General features: G+C 42.1%; 1 protein-coding gene across 1 annotated transcript; it reads right to left on the bottom strand.

The window, feature by feature from the left end:
* Positions 1-199: 199 nt before the first annotated feature.
* LOC129361098 (cytosolic sulfotransferase 1-like) lies at positions 200-8,943 on the bottom strand. Its single transcript, XM_055031758.1, has 8 exons — positions 8,804-8,943; positions 4,074-4,209; positions 3,855-3,983; positions 3,670-3,770; positions 3,166-3,292; positions 2,974-3,071; positions 2,713-2,887; positions 200-2,629 (listed from the first exon to the last, which is right to left on the bottom strand). Exons 1-8 carry the CDS (start codon positions 8,894-8,896, stop codon positions 2,517-2,519), a joined length of 972 nt encoding a protein of 323 aa, XP_054887733.1. The 5' UTR covers positions 8,897-8,943; the 3' UTR covers positions 200-2,516.
* Between the last annotated feature and the right edge of the window lie 9,510 nt (positions 8,944-18,453).

Here is an 18,453-nt window from a genome sequence, read left to right as displayed (position 1 = left end):
GTATTGATTTGTTGCAAAGTATAAGTATCAGTATCACCGATACTGATACTTTGTATCTAAGTTTGATATGTCGCAAACTTCTGACAATTAAGTGTTTTTGTGGGGGGGGGGTTTCTTTGTGTAAATTCTGTTCTGGGTTTGAACAAAAATAACTCAAAGTTTATACATGTCTATAAAATACTTTAATAAGACATGGAAGTATTTTTGTGTTTTGTATTTTGTATTTTGCGAGCATTTTTCCTAAATAAAATGTCCCCCCTCCCCCAAATGGATAATTTGAGAGCAAATCAATATAAAATATTTTTAGAGGTGCGATTGAGAAATTACGGCACAAAAATAAACAAACATTTCAAGCGGGAATCTGAAACTAGAGTATCGATCTTGACGTCCCAGTTCCAAACCAATACCGATACCACATTGACATCGATATCATGTATACTTTGGATCAATCCGCACACCTCTCAGTGAAACTGGGCTCACAGAGTCGAACATGGGAGGGAGCTTGCTGATCAGAACCAGATGGATTGATAATTTGAGCTTTTTCAGCAGCAAACACTGTTATTTATGTGAATAACAGGATGGATACTTGGAAGAGCAGCTGAAGCGACACAGCATCATACAGTTTTAAATGCAAAGACAGCGACCTTGTCTTGGACTCTGTAAGTAAATGGAAAGTGGGTTATTGTTGGGTCTTGATCTAACGACCATCTTAAAAGAAAACTTGTGGAGCGAGACGGAGAGAAAAGAGCTTTAAAGATGACTCATGACCCGCTGTAGACTAAAGACAATGCATCTGTACCAGGAGTGCCAATAAACGTGGAAGGAGTCCAAGAACATTCCCAAAAAACGTTTTCTCCGACATTGTGAGCAGACGATTACATCACAACCAGTCATTTTAATGACAGGTGTTTCAAATGAATTCAGTAAAATTACACTTTCACAGTTGTATTCCACGTCGGAAATGATAAACCAGGGCTATTCGTCTCAATGAATCCGTTTGAAACAGAAGAAATAAGAGTCGGAGACGCGACAAGGGATCAAAATATGCTGTTGCATGTCACGCTACAACTGCCTGTTTTTATTGGGATCCACTCAACATATGCTGTCTGTGGAGAGTAGAGTCCTGTGGCTAAAAACTAATTATCTGCAGACGATTCAGACGAACCCATATTGTCTTCATTTGACGCAAACGGTTCACACCAGGGTCTGGTTTCAGCTCGTGGCACCACCCGACAAGAAGAACCAGAAAAGATCATTTCAGGCACTAGACTGTTGTTTTCTTATCATGCTCTTTGAGTGTTGTTGTACGGGAAACACGTTTTGATTTTGTAACACGAGGAGATAACTTGCAATCATTGCCATAATTGTCTCAGATAGCCAGCAAATTGCAGCGCAATCTCCGGTGAGCTGTTTTTTCTTCCTCCTCAGAAAACCGAGGTCTGGACATGAATACGTGTCCGTTCGAGACGGTGGTCGTCTGGAACTGTGCCACAGTGAAACCCGCCTCTTATTATTTGTGGCATTTCGAAAATAGAAATGATTTGGGTGGTCCGAGCCGACCTGAAACCGGAGATGCTTGTCTGGTTTAGCCTGAGACAGTGGGAAATAAAACTTCTGGTTCATTAAAAAAGAAGAGTCTTTCATGATGCTGAAACACCGCTGGGATATTTAAGTGTATTTAAAAGTGAAAGTTAGCACAATCAAACTTAAAATGATACGTCTGGTTGTTTTTCAACTTTCAACCTAAAACTTGGGTCACCACATGATCTCTTCACACGGAGGACGCATTTAATTTTATGGAGGCCTGCGTGTATATATTTTTTTACGTTTATGCTAAGCTCTATTTCCGCAGCCATCTCTTACACTGGTAACTATATATTTTTTCATCTCTGCAGATTGAAGTTCTGGCACCAGAAACCATCTTTGCTTGTCTTTCCAGGCAAAGCGCAAACGTTCTCCAAATCCTGATTCAAATGGCATCAACAAAAGATGCACTGACTCAGGATTATCATTCACCTTCCAAAACATACAATTGAGACTGATTAATATGCGAACAGCCTTTGCGTTTTCTTTATGTAACCCGTGATGTTTTTGTTGTGGCAGGTCAAAAACGGCTCGCTCTCCTGCTGCATGTGAATTTGACCGGCTGGCCTGAGCATGTTCTTGTTTTTATTTATCTGATCAGATGGCAGGCCTTCTGCCAGGTGTTGCTCGGTTGTGGACGCCGTTCGGCATGTTTTCATGCGTGGGGATTAACTGCTCCGATCGGGCAGAACCTGGAGGCGGCCTTTTCCGATCCTGACCCCTGATTTCACAGCACAAACTCTCCAAGGGGTCACATGCTCTCACAATATTTGTTTTTGCGTTGGGCAATTTGGGCGGTTGCCCAGAGTGGTGTTAAAAAGGGGCAACAAAAAGTTAAAATCACTCTGCTGCTTTTACATTTCAGATTCCATTGCTTTGAATTTCAAAACATCCCCTTCATCATAAGAGACCTACAATACACCAGGCCCAGTTTAAATTTCGGTGCGAAACCGGAGTGTCAGATCCTTCATCTTGCTCTCGTAGTCCTTGTCGAACGCTTCATTCTGGGCAACAGTGAAGTGGGTCTTCCAGTCACCAACTTTTCCTGGAAAAGCCACAGACACATCATTCATGTCTTCCTCCCAAATGCTAGCTGCCACTTTTTCCACTTCATTAAGTAGCGTTTACCTTTCCTCAAGAAGGGAGAAATTGAGAAATCAAAGAACGGGCGTTTGGAACAGTTGGTCATCTCATTGTTCTTCATATTGTCAAAGTGCACCAGTTCAATGATGGTCTTCTTATCTTCAGCTGACGGAGATAACCCGAGGAAGGAGCAAAGTTTGTCTATTTCCCTCTCAGTGTCCTGGAAACACAAGGTCAGATGTCGACTTTGTGGTAAAAACTGTCAGAAAAGCAGCCAGAACGTAAAGATTCAACCAAATAAATTACCTCTGCTATATCTTCATAGAACATATAATGAAGTTTGGGATAGGTCTTTGTCTTATTCCACCAGTTTCCCACATGGTCATACCACGACCCATACAACACTGAGGCCACAGGACAACACGGAAAAGTAAGAAGCCTGTGCCAAAATAGAAAAAGCACCAAACCAAAACATTTTGAGACATAATCTGTCCTCACTCTGTCCATCCAGGAACCTCTGGAAGTAGTTGCTCCATTCTCCCGGCTCCGGTTGCAACTGATTCATGCGATCAAAGTGGTAAAATGATACCATGTTGTCCTTTGCGTTGCGCGCCACATACACCACCTAAAACGAACATCAACCATTACGGTGGAATGAACATATGACCAAACAGCTTAAAACTAAATTCTTGGTTTGCAGTCCTTGGTAGCAAAACAACAGTAAACAACTGCACAATCGTAACTATTATGGTCCAAGCTTCTTCTGAAAGTACTTGTTGGTGCTTATAGCACCAACAAGGATTTTATTAAAATCCTCTATAGCATCGGAGTTACAAGAAAACTTTGTTGGAAAGAACCAACATGTATTTTTTGAACAATCAAGTCAGAAGTGTGGTCAAGAAACTAGCCCTATTCTTGTTTTGGAGCACTTTTGGAGCTGTGACAAATAATCTTGCAACTTTATTTTGAAAGCATGTGCAAACCAAGCTCTTTAAACTTTACCCGACAATTGTGCTCCCAAAACGACTGAGGCACCAACTGAACCGGGAGGTGAGTCTTAATGAGCCGAGGGGAGGTGGGCAGCTTGTCTGCCAGCTCTGTTCCTGTGGACGGACAGACAGAAGCATCGAACGATGAGGTGTGATTTTTAGGAATAGTTGGCAGAATAGTAAAGTTTGATTGTCAACCTGAAACCACAGAAGAGACCGCTATCTCCAAAAAAGGAACTCGTTCAAAGACGGGGATGGACGTCTGACGTTCTGGAGGTAGGTGCCCAAAATACAGCAGGTCAAGGATGTAGGAGACCCACGTAGTTCCTAGGAAGCAAGAGGGAGGAAAATGAAACTCTTTGTTTCCTCAAAGCGCTACAAACTGTAAGATCTGTTTGCACTTGCTATTCGACTGACCTGCTTTCGGGTATGTCGCAACGAGTATGTCGTCTGGTCTGGCCTGAAAGTTTTTCACCTTCTCCCAGTTGTCGGTGACACAGTGAGTCATCGCGACTCCGTGGAAATTGTAGAGCTGCGGTCGAGAACTCATCGTCTGGAAAAGTTCAAAATCACTTCTTGATGCACAAGTCTGGCTACAACAACTCAAGATCTTTGAGAGACAGCCTGCATTTCCTCGATCAAACGATTTCAGACTGAAAATCACTTCAGCGACAAAGACTCCGGATACCACTGCTGGAAAATAAGTGTTCCTTTCTCGTGACGTTCCCCAACTGGTTTGGGCTCTGTCTGTCTCTGTCAGCTACCTTTGTCAGTGTTCATAGTTAATATTTAACACTCCATACTTTGGTCTTACAAGCACATTTTTTGCCTCTGTACATTGGTACAACACAGTACTGATTTCAGAATTCAAGAGGTAATCTCAACGTACAACCCACACATTCTGGACAAGCTATTCTGTGAAATGTAGATATTTACAAAAAATATCACAGGCACTTTTCAGTGGTTGTAGTGTTTTCAAACATGTAAATAAGTCAAAGAAAAACATCTATGACGTGACATATGATAAAACAGGTCTTTTCTGTACCGTGTAAGCCAAAGGGATGGACGAGATGTGGTTTGTTTTCCTGAAGTTCTAACAGCGCTGTTGATAAGTAACTATCGTTTGTGATTGCGCTACACCACCTCTCCCCTCCTCTCTCTCTCCTGTCTCACTCTCTACTTCCCTTTCTGAGAGGGGTGGTGTGCAACCAGCTCGCCGTCTCACGGGTGAATTGAGTTTCCTAAATCTGCTGGGATTCACCCTGTCCAGAACTGAGGTGAACTCCGTTTCAGCTGGTGTTGAGAGATGGTGAGATCTGGTTTCTGACAGCCACCATCCCGATATCCCACCCTTCTTCCCGCTGTAAATTAGCCAGACTGTGCAGCCTGCAGCCAACTAGTGTCACAGGGCACACAAATGCAAGTCTTTCTCTTTATCACAACTTGCATTTGTTACCGAACCAGGTTGGTTTTAGTGTCTCCCCAGAATCAAACATCATATCTATTTTATGACCATCAAATAACTTTGAGGTGACTCGTTAATTGAATGTCCACAACATCTATTAGGTTTTCTTTATGCTAAGTATTTTATTGGTAAGGCATTTTTTCAAGGGTCAGTACAGCTTAATTCAGTAGCAGAAATAATCAAATAAGTAAAATCAATCATCTTGTCTATCTGTCCCTAACACTGACACTGAGAACTAAATAGAGACCCTTTGAGAGAGACGGATGGAGTAGCCGTTTCGATGATGAAGGCCAGTTGAGACCTGATGATGAAGAAGGTGTTGTAGCAGGAGCAGCACTGTTGCTGTGCTCGTTTCATTGTCTGTCTGCTTGGACAGATGGTCTCTTATCCATCACTGACTTAGGGACGTTATGTCCTGATGTCTGTGCTAATGTCTCAGGATTGCTCAACTGTCCTCCTACGTCTGTTGCCTGCACAACCTTTTGTTTGCAATGTTTAAGTTGTTCAACAATCTGTTTCCAAATAAGGCATTGATCATCTCTGCCCTCCTGTTAGTTCCTCTTTCACCCCTAACCTTTCACCTACTATCTACCTCCAACACATCATCAGTGATCTTTAATTGCAGTTACATGATTTACACCAATTCAAGTTCAATGTCAAAATCACATCTATAACCCTTTTGGTTTCTTTGATGTAGGATGCATTTATAATATTATGATAAGCATAACTTATTACTCTTATTATAATCGTAATGTGAGTTATTACAGATGTTCTGAAAAGAAACCAAGAATAATCTATCATTGTAATTATTTTCGTAATTATAGTTACTTGTTTTACTTGTAAGTATTCTTGCAAGTAAACCAATATTAATATAAGTACTTTACTTTAAACGTTTTCAAATTACTCAGAATGTTTAGTTTTCTTATTTTTTTTTGTGTAACTTTTATGCTTTGAAATAAGAAATCTCAACTATTTTTATAAACCTGCAAGCTGGAAACTTACTTCCTCTTTTTCCAGAAAACCTGCTCTTCCTGTCTGACTATGATTTCTTACGATTAGATAGAAAAAAGAAGTATAATTAAAGCAAAGTTTGCAGGAGACGAAAACAACACTTCAAACAACAGTTTTCACTTCATTTAATACAAACTCTGAACAAAATAATCAGCTCCGGTTTTGCCGTAACACCTATGATTATTATGATGACATAAGATGTCTTACTTTTACAGTTAGATCCCTTGGAACCGAGGAAACCTGTTTACTGGAAACCTGTTTACTGGAAACGAATGTTAACGGATGACCGGTAATGTGGAACACCTTTTTTCCCCCCCCCAGGAAGTCAAAAATGTCTTGGGGAATTTCCATCTTATTGAAAATTGATCCATATATTTATTTCCTGAGTTGCATAAGCGTCCTCAGGGCCTAACAAACTGTTTTTCTTTTCTTCCTCAGCAAACAAACGTCTTCCTGGTTGATGGAAAATTACAAATGCAGTCGTTTTTATATACTGTAAAAGTTTTTTTTACTAAAAGAACGACAATTTGATCCCTAATAACATTATTTAAATCTCAACATGCCATTGCAAAACTCGCTTGACCCTGGTGACCCTTAACGCAACCGTGATAAATCTTTGCCCATCATAAATTACCGACATGCAGAGTCATTGTGAGTCGGTTGTTTTAGAGAGATTTTTTTTTTTGTAGCTGAAATGATTTGTTCTTGTTGGATCTGAAAGAGAAAACTCTAATAAAGTTTTAATAAGAGTATAATAGAAATACAGTAAAACTGGAATGAAATTAAAATCACAGTAATTCTACTGTAAAAAAAAAATTACAGTAGAATTACTGTAATTTTAACTGCAGCTCTTAAAAATCTCCACTGGCTCCCCATTCAACAAAAATATTCCTCGCCACCTGGAAAGCCCTCAATAACCTCAGCCCCTCGTTTCTCACTGACTTCCTTCACTGTGACTCTCACCACCTTCGTTACTCATTATCAATAGTCTGATAATGAGTAACGACCCCCGTCAGAACCAGACCCTGTGGGATCGGACCTTCTCTGCCCAACCCCTCTGGAAAACATCAAGATATCGGACTCTGCACCCGAATGTTGACCTGGCCTATACACCTCTTCTTAATTCTCAGCCACTTGTTTTACGTTGTGTGTATTTCTGTATTTCCTTGTGAAGTGTCTTTTAGTGTCCAAAAGTAAATAAATAAAAAATTCACTGTATAAGTTTGATGTATTATTATCATCAACTCAGTAGTAGAAAGTCGCCCATCTGCCTGGCAAAGGAAAGAAAGAGCAAACAGTCTGTAAGAGCAAATAATTTACATTGCATAATGTGTGTAAGGGGGAAACGGTGCATTTGATATAGATGCAGGAACACGGTTTAGTCTTCAGCTGCACCTTCAGTGCTTGGAGCCTCTTTACACCTCCAAATCCACAGGACAGATGCCTGTTTCCTATAAATCTGATGGCATCTGGGACACTCGTGCTGTCGTCGGCGTCTCCAGACAATATGGAGCACAATGCAATCCACCACAAATATTGCCCATTAAGTTTCCCAGCCACTCCTGCTGCATGCCCCTGTGGGTCCCATCGCCTGACAAACGCGCTCCGCCCGCACAGCTGCTCGGGATAGACTCGTCAGCGATGCGCTGCGTTGGGGGAAGCGTCCTGCAGTTTGGTGGTTTTCAGCGCAATCACCTTTTAGAGTGATTGGTTGGCTGCTGCAGCTGCCTCATCTCCGCAAGTGTGCTGGAGTGTTCAGACGCATGGATGGTCCTCGACTGCTGACTCCCACTTGTGGTTTGGAGCCGTAGGTGTTGGAAGAGCACAATGTTTCTTTTCCCTGGGACTTTGAGATGAGCACTACTTGTCGTTTCAGTTTCTCTTTGTTACGTCTGTTTACGTCTGTAAAATCATCTGAACTGGCCGAACTTTGTCGCTACTTGAAGCCTTTTGAAGAGGTTACGCAATCATTTCTCAAAATGTTGAATTGTCATGCAGTGTCATTTTACACCAATGTCACTTTAAAAAAAAAAATTCAATCTTTATTCTGCAGATTAATTTTGAACTTCCGGTACTAACTTAACTTAGGGGTTTTATTAAATCACTTCTGTTTTGAAAAGGTTAATCAGATATAAATGGCGCAGGAAGTTTAAGCGTGACATCAGCACCATTGGGTAAAATGTACTTGATGGTGATAAAAATACGGGGGCATCTCAAAAAAAAAAAAAAAAAAAACACTGAAAAGTCGACTTTTTCAAATACAATGATCATAGTTTGCATCTACAAGAGGAGTAGACCCCCAAAAGGTCAATACTAACGTATTTATCAAGTGGGATTTGCTTTGGATGGTGGGTCCTAATTTCTGAACTCTTCAAAACTTAATTAAAAACAGTGAAATGTTGAAAGTGGGGGGTTTCAGAAGAACAGATTGAGATTGGATTGAAAGATTTCCAGGCAAACACTGAGAAAACGTTTCATCCGACCTAACAAGAAACACGACGATCGCAGTGTTTCATTTGTTTGGCTTCATTTGTTTGGCTCCACTTGTTTGGCCGTTTATCACACCCCCTGCGTTAATGAACGGCTCCGACATCGCTTGTCGCAGAGACACATCGATGTTCCTTCCCTTATTAGCCCCATAACTCAGCTTTTCCCTGCGAGCTGACCTTACCTTTAAAATGGGCCGCCGTGGAACATCCGACCCGGTCGATGCGGCCCGAGGGCTGCTCAGGGAACACAAGACCGCTTTCGGCTCCGACGACATTGCTCAGCACCGCGATCGAATTACTTTTACGTGACGGGAGAGAGGTCGCACCTCCGGAGTCCACTGGAGGATGTTCATCCTCACGTCCTCAGCCGGTCCTGTCGGGTTTGAACGGATTGGAATCAAAGTGTCAAACTTTGATCGCTTTCCCCGTCAAGGACTGGCTATACCGCTTTCATGGTCCAAAATGTTCAAATCAAAGCGTCGACGAAAATACACACATGTTGTTTTCACAGTGAGTTATTTTGCTGTGGATCGTGGGATGAAAAATTGAAAAAAATAAACATATTTTACAAAGACAAAAAAAAAAAAAAATCACATGGATCTATGCAGATTGAGTACACACAAATGTATACTTGAAAGCTTTACATTAAGTGAAGACGTGACTTTTAAAATTAGTCTCGCACCAGACAATAAAAAAAAATATTTTTAACACAAAAATGTTAACGATAAAAAGCGTGCTCAGCGGTTTGTTTAAATGTTATCGTTTTTTTTCAAACAATACTTTCAATCTGTGGAGCGAAACTCATCGTGACGGATATTCAAGTTCACCGAATCTGACACAAAGTGGCGCGTCATTGTGAAGTGGACGGGAAATGACGTCCGCAGTTTTTGTCGTCGTTCGCACACAAAAAGCTGGAGGTGTGCGTTTGTATTCGGGACACTTTAGGAACATTTCATTTCAGTGTTCATGTCGTTCACCCAACAATAAACACAACTAACAAAAACAAATGAAAAGGCGCAAAAGCATGTATATGCTTATAATATGTGCTTTGTTAATAAATAAACAATGTCACCAGTTGACATTTTTAACAATTTCTCCGAGCGAGACGTGCGGCTCGCTCAGTCAGAGCAGAGAGTCTCTCAACCTCAGTTTTTGAGCATCGACAGAGATTCTCAACTCGGTTTTTTGTCCAATACTTTTCCCGTTTTTCCAAACCTCTTCACAGGGTCTCCTACCCTGTATTTAGAGACATCTATCTTCCACAGTAACCGAGCAATAACCTGTGAGATGTTGAAGGCTTGGTTGTTTTAGAACGGCGTTCTTCTCCACAACTTTGTCCCTGACTTGTCTCATGTGTTTTCATGATGTTTGCTCAATAATATTCCCCAACAATCCCATTGAGGCCTTCATCGAACAGCTCTACTTACCAGTTTGGTGACTTCTGGTTGTCAAAATTAAGAGCACTGAATACATTTTGGATTTGAATATGTGCAACATTTGTACAACCGTGTGACGTTTTTCCGTACACTTCACGTCTTCGCAGATACCAAAACGATCGATTGAGAAAGCAAAAATACATTTCTTCCTGCCTGCTTTCAGATATTTTTTACGTAATGGCGTTGGTCAAGCGGTGAGATATTGTTAGAGATAGTTTTCAAATGAAGGTGCTTCAAGGATGTGAATTCTCCATTTATGATCTTATTGACTTTGGTTGTGAGGCATGAGAAGCGTCACCATTACTGTGTTTCATGGCGGTGCGGTGCGACGTGTTCAGCACATCTCCACATCCAGTCCACAGGTGATAAACAGTGGCAACGCCAGACGACCGGTGTAACAAGACAGCAACACCCTCCGCAGGCGGAAACGAGGTGAAAACAAGGCAGCTGACAGCTGTGATTTGCATCCAAGGGCCATAACAAGCCCTTGTTACAGGACCGAAGGAACCGAAGACGCCTTCAATGAAACGAGGGGACTGGAACGGAAAGCCGATGAAACGCCCGAGTGTGGTCGAAACATTTTAATTGAACAGTTTTCCTAATGAGGGAAGCAATTTTACTGACTGAAATTTTGACGAAGATTGTGAAGTTTCATCCGGGCATCAAAAGCAGAGGCTCTCACTCTGGGAGAAGGACTCGTTTTTAAATCAGTCTTACTTGTGAGTCAACACTGTTCCCATCATCTGGGAGTCAGTAGAAAGTGGGATGTGAGTCATGAGTCAAGCTCTGCAACGTCACTTTGTCAGAGATAAACACTTACTGTCGACTGCGGGTCAGTGTGTTAGCTCATAAACAGAACGAAAGCCGGAGGAACCCGGTTCGACTCGTTGTCGGTGTGAACTCTGGCGCCCCTACCTCTCCAGCGCCCGCCAAAGACTCTCAGAACAAAAAGAAATAGATCCTCCTAAAACTTTCTCAAAATACTTTGACGAATGGGTCACAGAACTTACACATCAAGAGTATCTATTTAGAAGAACAACCCGGAGTGGACTGTCGGACATTTCAGGTTTGACCCCAGTCAGTAAAAGGTTTCTCCACACAAACCTTCTTGATTTTATTGTAATAAAAACGTATTGGTCGTTTGGAAGCTGTGTTTTGTTTTCAAATCTAAGATTAGATTTCAGTGATTTTAGCGCGAACCAGCTCACTTGAATTACAGTTTGATGTTTGTGACCCCAAATTAACCGATTACTTTGTCTTTTTCTTTTTTGTAGTAGCACAGCAGCAGAGTGGTGCCGAGTTTCTCATTATTTCCCCAACCCGTCTGTTGTTTCCTGGCCAGATTCCTGCGACCTCCGAGCACGGGAGGAAAAGCCTCGCCTTGGTTAGAGTCGTTTGTGAGAAAATCATAAAATCCCAAACGTGCTCTGCATGATTTGCACGTTCAATAATTCCGAGTCCGCCGAGATGAGCCGTAAAGCATCCCGCGTGAACATAACGTCGGCTCAGGTGATGAAAGTCCCCCTTCACAGCCTCAATAAAGAGATTGTTTTTGCAAAACACAACTGAAGCTTGATGAATAATTCAGATAAATAAAACCTGGGTGCCGTTCTCCAGCAGCTCCGTTTAAAAGCAACAGGCGGACATGCCAAGCCGCACCAGGTGATAGTCGGTGCCCAAATCATTCACTCGGTTCTTTTATGGCTGCTTTTTAAGTTCGGTGTAGCACACACGTTGAGATTTTAGAGACTCTTGTATGACAATTCTGGAGCTTTAATGAGTTCTTTAAAAAAAAAAATGTATGTAGTCAATCATCCTTGTGTACTGTCCACATCTCCCCTATTGCTCTCTGCTACGCTACAGCTTCTTCCTCACGGCAGAGCCTGCCAGGAACGCTCAGCCTAGTTAGCATAGACACCGATGACGGCGGATAAATGGACGTCCCATAATAATAAATTGTTTCTCAGCCATTAGAACATCAACTAGCATGCGCATAACTACAATTGACAGCGCTAGGACCCTCCTCCTGGCTCTGATTGGTTGTTTCTGAAGTAAACTCAATGATTTGATTAAGACTGACTTAAATTTGTCAACTTAAACCAACTTAATAACTTAATTGAATCACTCGTCACCAACTGAAGCAGTTCAGTTGAGTTTGTCCAAACGTTTTCGTTTCTCAGGGTGGTGGGCATGAGCTGGACAGTCGGTCGCTGCCACCTTCTCGAACTTGGACATTGATGAAGATGAGTGAAGGTGAGACGACGACGGAAGTTTAGCATTGGTGACTTTCAGGAGGAAAAGTAGACGTATAAAAGCAATAATAATAATAATAATAATAAATAAAACAATGTGTTGGACAACCTAAAGTCCACATCACTTCAAGGTGGCTAATCTGGCCTCGCGAGGCTCACTCCGAGGTGAGTCAGAGGTGTTGTCGCTGTCGCATGCAAGCTGTAATTAAGGTGAGGAAGGTGTGGGTGCTGCAGCCTCTGAAGGGGGCTGTTGATTGGTGGCACACGGCAGGAGCATTAGGCGACCTGCGACGTGTCACCAAGCAGCACACTCCTGATGACTCGGCCAAACGTTCACACCCGTCCCCAGCGGTGTTGACGGGTTAGTCAGGGAGGATGTGTGTGGGATCCTATTTGCTGCTCGTTGTCCTCACAAAGACAGACAGAGAGTGAATATTAGTGGCTGAATATAGGTCTGGCGTAGCCGCTATGCTTTTCAGTGTACTATTTTTTTTTCTTTAAGAAGTGATGTGAGGAGCTTTTTAGGAATGAGAAACTCAAATATTATGTTGCATGAACTGCAGCTCGAAGTGCACGAGGCTGGAAAACGTATTTAATCCTGAATCAGTTGTAATCTGCAAAATAAAATTTGTGTTGACCGCAACCCAAAACTGTCTCTGCTCCACATTTGCTCATGGATTCACAGGGTCCACAAATGCACACATGCACATGCATATTTCATTTCTATCCATTAGTCTGCTAAAATAAAAAAACGTTTCCTTTTTTTCCATTTGCTTTTGAATAGCTGTATTGCCATTAAAAGTTCCTATATTATGCAAATGATAAGCTACTTAGGCTGCACGAAATGTTATTCACCTTATCTGCTCTTATTATGTGAAAATATGAATATTTAAGGCTGTGCTGTTTTTGTCCTATCTACACATTTTAATGCCTCATGCAGAGGAAGCAGAAACTTAATTTAAACACCTAGAAATGTACTGCTTGACCTCTCAGTGACATGTTTCCCTTCCCCGTCTTCTTTCTGTATTTCATGGGGTGGTTTGTTTACGATCCGGAGATCTTTAATAAAACTTGCCCTCTGCATGTCATGTATGTTTTCACTTTGAGCTTCACCGGTGGTGGAGCACCGCCGTCTCTCAAGGTGGCCTCCCCAAAGCATTTCCGTTTTGCTACCAACACATCAGTAGAACGGTGTCTCGAAGGGGATCAATTAATGCTGCCCTTCTGGTTGCGGCAATGCATTGCTCCTCTCCTCCCCGTGGAAGTGGCTGGCGTGAGAAATGTACGCTGGATGTGATGACTGAAGTCACTCCTCGGGCTGCGGGGGTTGGGGAGTGGGTGTGCTGGCTTGAGGCTGGTAATAAGTTTGTTTTCCCGTTAATCATGCCTGACTGCACCGTGCAGCTCCAGCTGGCTTCATGGCCCGAGAAGCTAAGAGCTTCTCAGGCATGAAGAAACGCATTCTGTTCTTCCTGGCTGCGATCTGCTCACTCATTCAGTCATTCAGTGACTCATGGGGCAGCAGAACCAAGTGCAATGTTGTTCAGGAATTTTGTTGGCTTGGAGGAAGGAGCATTGCACATAGAGGGAGTTTAGTGAAGATGCAAAATGTGAGATTTTCTCAATCCTACATCACAAGTGGGGTGTTTCTTTCCAAATTCTGATTTGGAGTGAAATTGTTTGCACAGTCCAAATTATACGCCTGAAAGCAGTCAGAGCAACAGATGAAGAGCTTGTAATTTCTATGCGGCTGTCTAACAGGTTCATTAATGTGGGGTTGCCTCATCACTCAGTGTGAAGAGCAGGCGCAGAGGCAACATGGGCCTCAACGCAGGCGTCCCCTGTTTGAAACCCGGCTACCAGCCGTTTCAGTTGCTCCACGTCTTCTCCTCCTCCTCCTCTCTCTCTTGAGCCTTGTTCCTGTTCATAAAACCGATTCGTAAAAAGTTTAAAGAAGAAAGAAAGTAAAAGAAAGGTAAGACTTTGGCAGTGTGTAAAGCACATCTTTAGAAGTCTTTAGACTGCCATCTAGTGGTTCAATCTGTTCTGCTGCCTGCCTTAATCCTTTTCTGTTTTTAAATGAGGTCACAGCATGAGGTTTTAAAAACTAAACCAGTGTGATTTCTTTATTCAAAACTGTGCTTCATTCATAAACATGTCCTTAACATTCTTGATCTGAGTTCATTCGGATCTCCAGGCGGGAATGGATTGTTTCAAAAACCAACGGAGACTTAAACATGACTGAGAAGAGAAAGGTAAGATCAAGCAAGGCTGCATGAGAACATGCACAATAACCAATTTTCTTCGAGAACATTATTATATTTTTAATGAAAGTCTCAAAAGTGTTTGTGTTAGGTCCCCGTCACTCTGATGTCCCAAAATAAAATTGAGCACACTCGTCCGCGAGCGTCACAGAAAAGTCCACGTCCAGTATTCTAGCAGGTGTGGATTCAGTTGTCGTTGCAACAAAAAGGTAAACAGATGAAACCGAATAATTGCATGCAAATAGGATCTGTGTTGTTTTCTTTATGTAAACTTGAACTGAACATGTTGCCATGGTCACCACAGCATCTCCTTTATCCGGCTTCACGTGTTACCCGCCGCACGCTCTCATTATTAACTCCCACCGACTCCACACACACACACACACACACACACACACACACACACACACACACACACACACACACACACACACACACACACACACACACACACACACACACACACACACACGCAGCTGCTTCAACACACACAAAGAGCGGACGACAGGTGACGTTCAGGGGCCTCCGCACATGTGTTGATGCTGCGTGGCACCGGAGCCACGTGAACGCCACAGCGGAGACGAGTGAACCTGCAGCGGTTGCACAACTGTACCTGCTGTGTGATGTCCGAGGAGAATCACTCGGGAGATGAACACGCCATGAAGCGATCTGGGGTGGCGAGGGCTCGAGTGTCAAACCCGACACACGGTTCACACAAAAGAGGTCAGAAACACATATTTTTAATATTTTAATATTCAGAGCCAACCACGAGAATCAACTCGTTTCAAGTTTAAGCTCCGTTTCACACAAACCTAAAGGCCTCGGCTTGATGTCTGTCAGTGGAACTGGACCGCTTTATCGAGTTTGTTTCCTATTAGCAGCTTTAATAGGAAATCAAAGCTGCTCTTTTACATCGCGTTGCCTGACCAAGGCACATTAAAACAAACCTTCATCTGCGCTTTTTTCCTATTCTTCCTCTTTTTTTACTCCCTCCCTGAAGGATGAGTCCTTTTTTTTTTAGACATTGTTTTGCTTATTTATCTGCTGACAGGAGCTTTGGACGTTTGGATGCTCACTGCAGCTCATGATACCGACGAAGCATGCGGTACCTGCCGCGGCCACCAGGGGCCCCCCACGAGCAATTTATTTATATTTGTCAATAAAATAATAATTTCTACATACATTATCAAATATATATTATTGTAAAATCAAATCACTTCATAGTGAAATTGTGTGTCTTTGATATTATAATGACAGAAATTTTTACTAAAAAAACAAACAAACAAAAAGTAAAATAGGTCGGGGGGCCCCTAAGTGGCCCTGGGGCCCTAAGCAGCTGCTTAGTTTTCTTATACCTTGGGCAGGCCCTGCACCAGGCAGCTACATGAACCCATCCAAGAACCGAATGGACCCTTAGGACAAATCAACGTGAGGGACGTGTCAAAATGTCCTCCAAAGTGAAACAATCATTTTTGGACCTGAAGAGGAATAGATCATCAGAAAGGTGAGACTTTCCCACGCTTCTTACAAGCCTTGGAGCTGGAGCTATTTCAACAAGTAGTTGAATTTCAATTTATTTACCCATGGCTGACACAAAACCATTGGATAAAATCTGGTTTAAATGCCTCAGCAAGTGCAAGTCTCAGACAGCATCTTCTTTGAAATGTATATATTTTAAATTCCTATCAATACAAAGGGACTGGACGTTAGCCCTTCTCGGAGCACGTTCCTGTCTTTTTCCTGCAGCGCAACGGAAAGATAATTTTCCTTATTTTGATTCAATTCTGGCAGCATGGAGCACAATGAACTGCACTTTGCTCCTGACTCAGTCCAGCTCTGTGATCCATTCTGGAAGGTGGAGGGATTGTTTCCTATGATGAGTCTGGACTGTAAGTAGATTACCAGTGAGCTACTTATCAAATATAGAATGCATGAGTCACAACATCTGAATAGCGTGAACACGAAGGCTTTCTTTGCACCCTTTGTAATATTATTCATAGTTATCTAATCTGATTGGTATTTGCCTCATCAAAATAGCAAAACGTGTTTTCTATGATGTTTCGGGACATTTCTCTCACTCCTGATGAAAGCAGAAAATGTCCTTTGCTGTTCTTCTCCAGACCACTCGACACGACGGCTGAGAAATGATCCCTCGCTGAAATCTTATGCCCACACTGAAGACGCTCTGCTGCATTTTAATGTTAAGACTAAAGAAATTGTGCAACAGGGTTGAATGTTTGTGTAAGTCGCTGCAGGTAGTTTCATAGGGGGGGGGGTGAAAGAAAAAGAAAAGCAAACAAAAACACAACTTCACTATCATCAGACATCACTCAGATCTGCATATGAATTTCTGTTTGGGGGCATTTTGTTCAAACACTTATCAAACCACGCATAGACACCCCACCGGCAGAGAACATATAGGGCAAAACGGTGGTTTTACAACACGGCAGAGAATGACTCACGGGCGTTTTTGCAATCATTATGCAACTTTGCACTTATTAAACCTGCTGGGGAGGAGAGACCGGACAGAAAGGAGGGTCATGAAGAATATAAAAACTAACAATATGTAAGGTTTCTCCTGTCCCGACTACATAACTTCATGGCTTAATTGTGGTACATGTAATGTGTTTGACTGCTGGTTATGAAATATTGGGTTCAGAGCTTTATGTTTTAACAGCGTGTCCTATTTCTTACAGTCGAGCATGTTACTGAACCGTTCTTTATCTAAAGGTACAACGGGAGCAAGTGGAAAAATCAGATTTACATTATGAATAACAAAATGTTATGTTACAGAAGGACAAAAGATGTATGCGTTATAGTGTTTCTATGACTTGAGCAAATATGAGCGTTTGCTTGTTTAAGGCTGACCTGCAGAGTTTAGGGTCAGGGTTTGGGTTTGGGTTATGCTTGTGTAATTTGAAATGAAAAGCTTAAATTGAGAAACAAATGTCCATTAGCGACAATTCCCAAAACATTGATTCAAGCACTGAGAGATAAGCACCAGCCGTTCAATGATTTTATGAAATTTTTATGCCTTACAGCATGACATGCAAAGTCACATAACCAATGGAACGAGCTGATTGTAGGTCCAGTACTGCTGTGATTAAGCTATGCTAAACTACAACAAGGTCTATCAACCAATTCATCTCACAAGATGTCAAAATAAAGGAATAAATGTTAGTCTAAAAAATGACAGATTCTTCAATTTTTGAGTCATTCTTATGACAAGTAAATTAAAAAAAAAGTGGAGGACTTCTGTTAAAATCTAATGAGGGCATTTCAAAGAGGCTAAAAGGAGTTCTTGTAGTTAAAGATAAGATCTCTCAGTGTTCAAGGACACATGAGGAGTGAGGGTGAACACCACACTGGTGAACACATGTGGGGGTTTTTTACATCTAAAGAGATGTTTTTTTAAATGTTACCCACCCTAAAATGAAGTATTCTCCATCACTCTCCTTTGGACTGTCCGACCCTTTAGACCAGCGTTTCCCATCCCTGCTCCTCAAGGCGCATTGCTCTGCATGTTTCAGACGTTCCCCTGCTTCAGCACACCTGATTTTCAATTGTAGGCTGATCAACAGGCTTTGACCGAACAGCAGCCACCTGACTCAGGTGTGTTAAAGCTGGACAACACCCGAGAACCAGGGTTGGAAAACTCTGCTTCAGAGTCAAGGCTGAAGAATAAAGATATTTCTAGAAACTCTTTGACTGCACAGTCAGCTAAAACTAGAGTTTTGCATGTGCAAAGTTTAATATAAGAACGAACTCAGGACATCGTGTGTAGCCTGTTGTGGAAATGATTTCTAACTCTGGGAGGAATGGCAAATGTTTTACTTCACAGCAGATCACAAAAACTGGGCCACTGTACATATTCAGTGAC

Source organism: Poeciliopsis prolifica, unplaced genomic scaffold (genome assembly GCF_027474105.1).
Source record: "Poeciliopsis prolifica strain line A6 unplaced genomic scaffold, Auburn_PproV2 SCAFFOLD007, whole genome shotgun sequence".
NCBI lineage: Eukaryota > Metazoa > Chordata > Actinopteri > Cyprinodontiformes > Poeciliidae > Poeciliopsis > Poeciliopsis prolifica.
The sequence above is the reverse complement of the archived record's forward strand: the minus strand, read 5'-3'. Positions and strand labels throughout refer to the sequence as shown.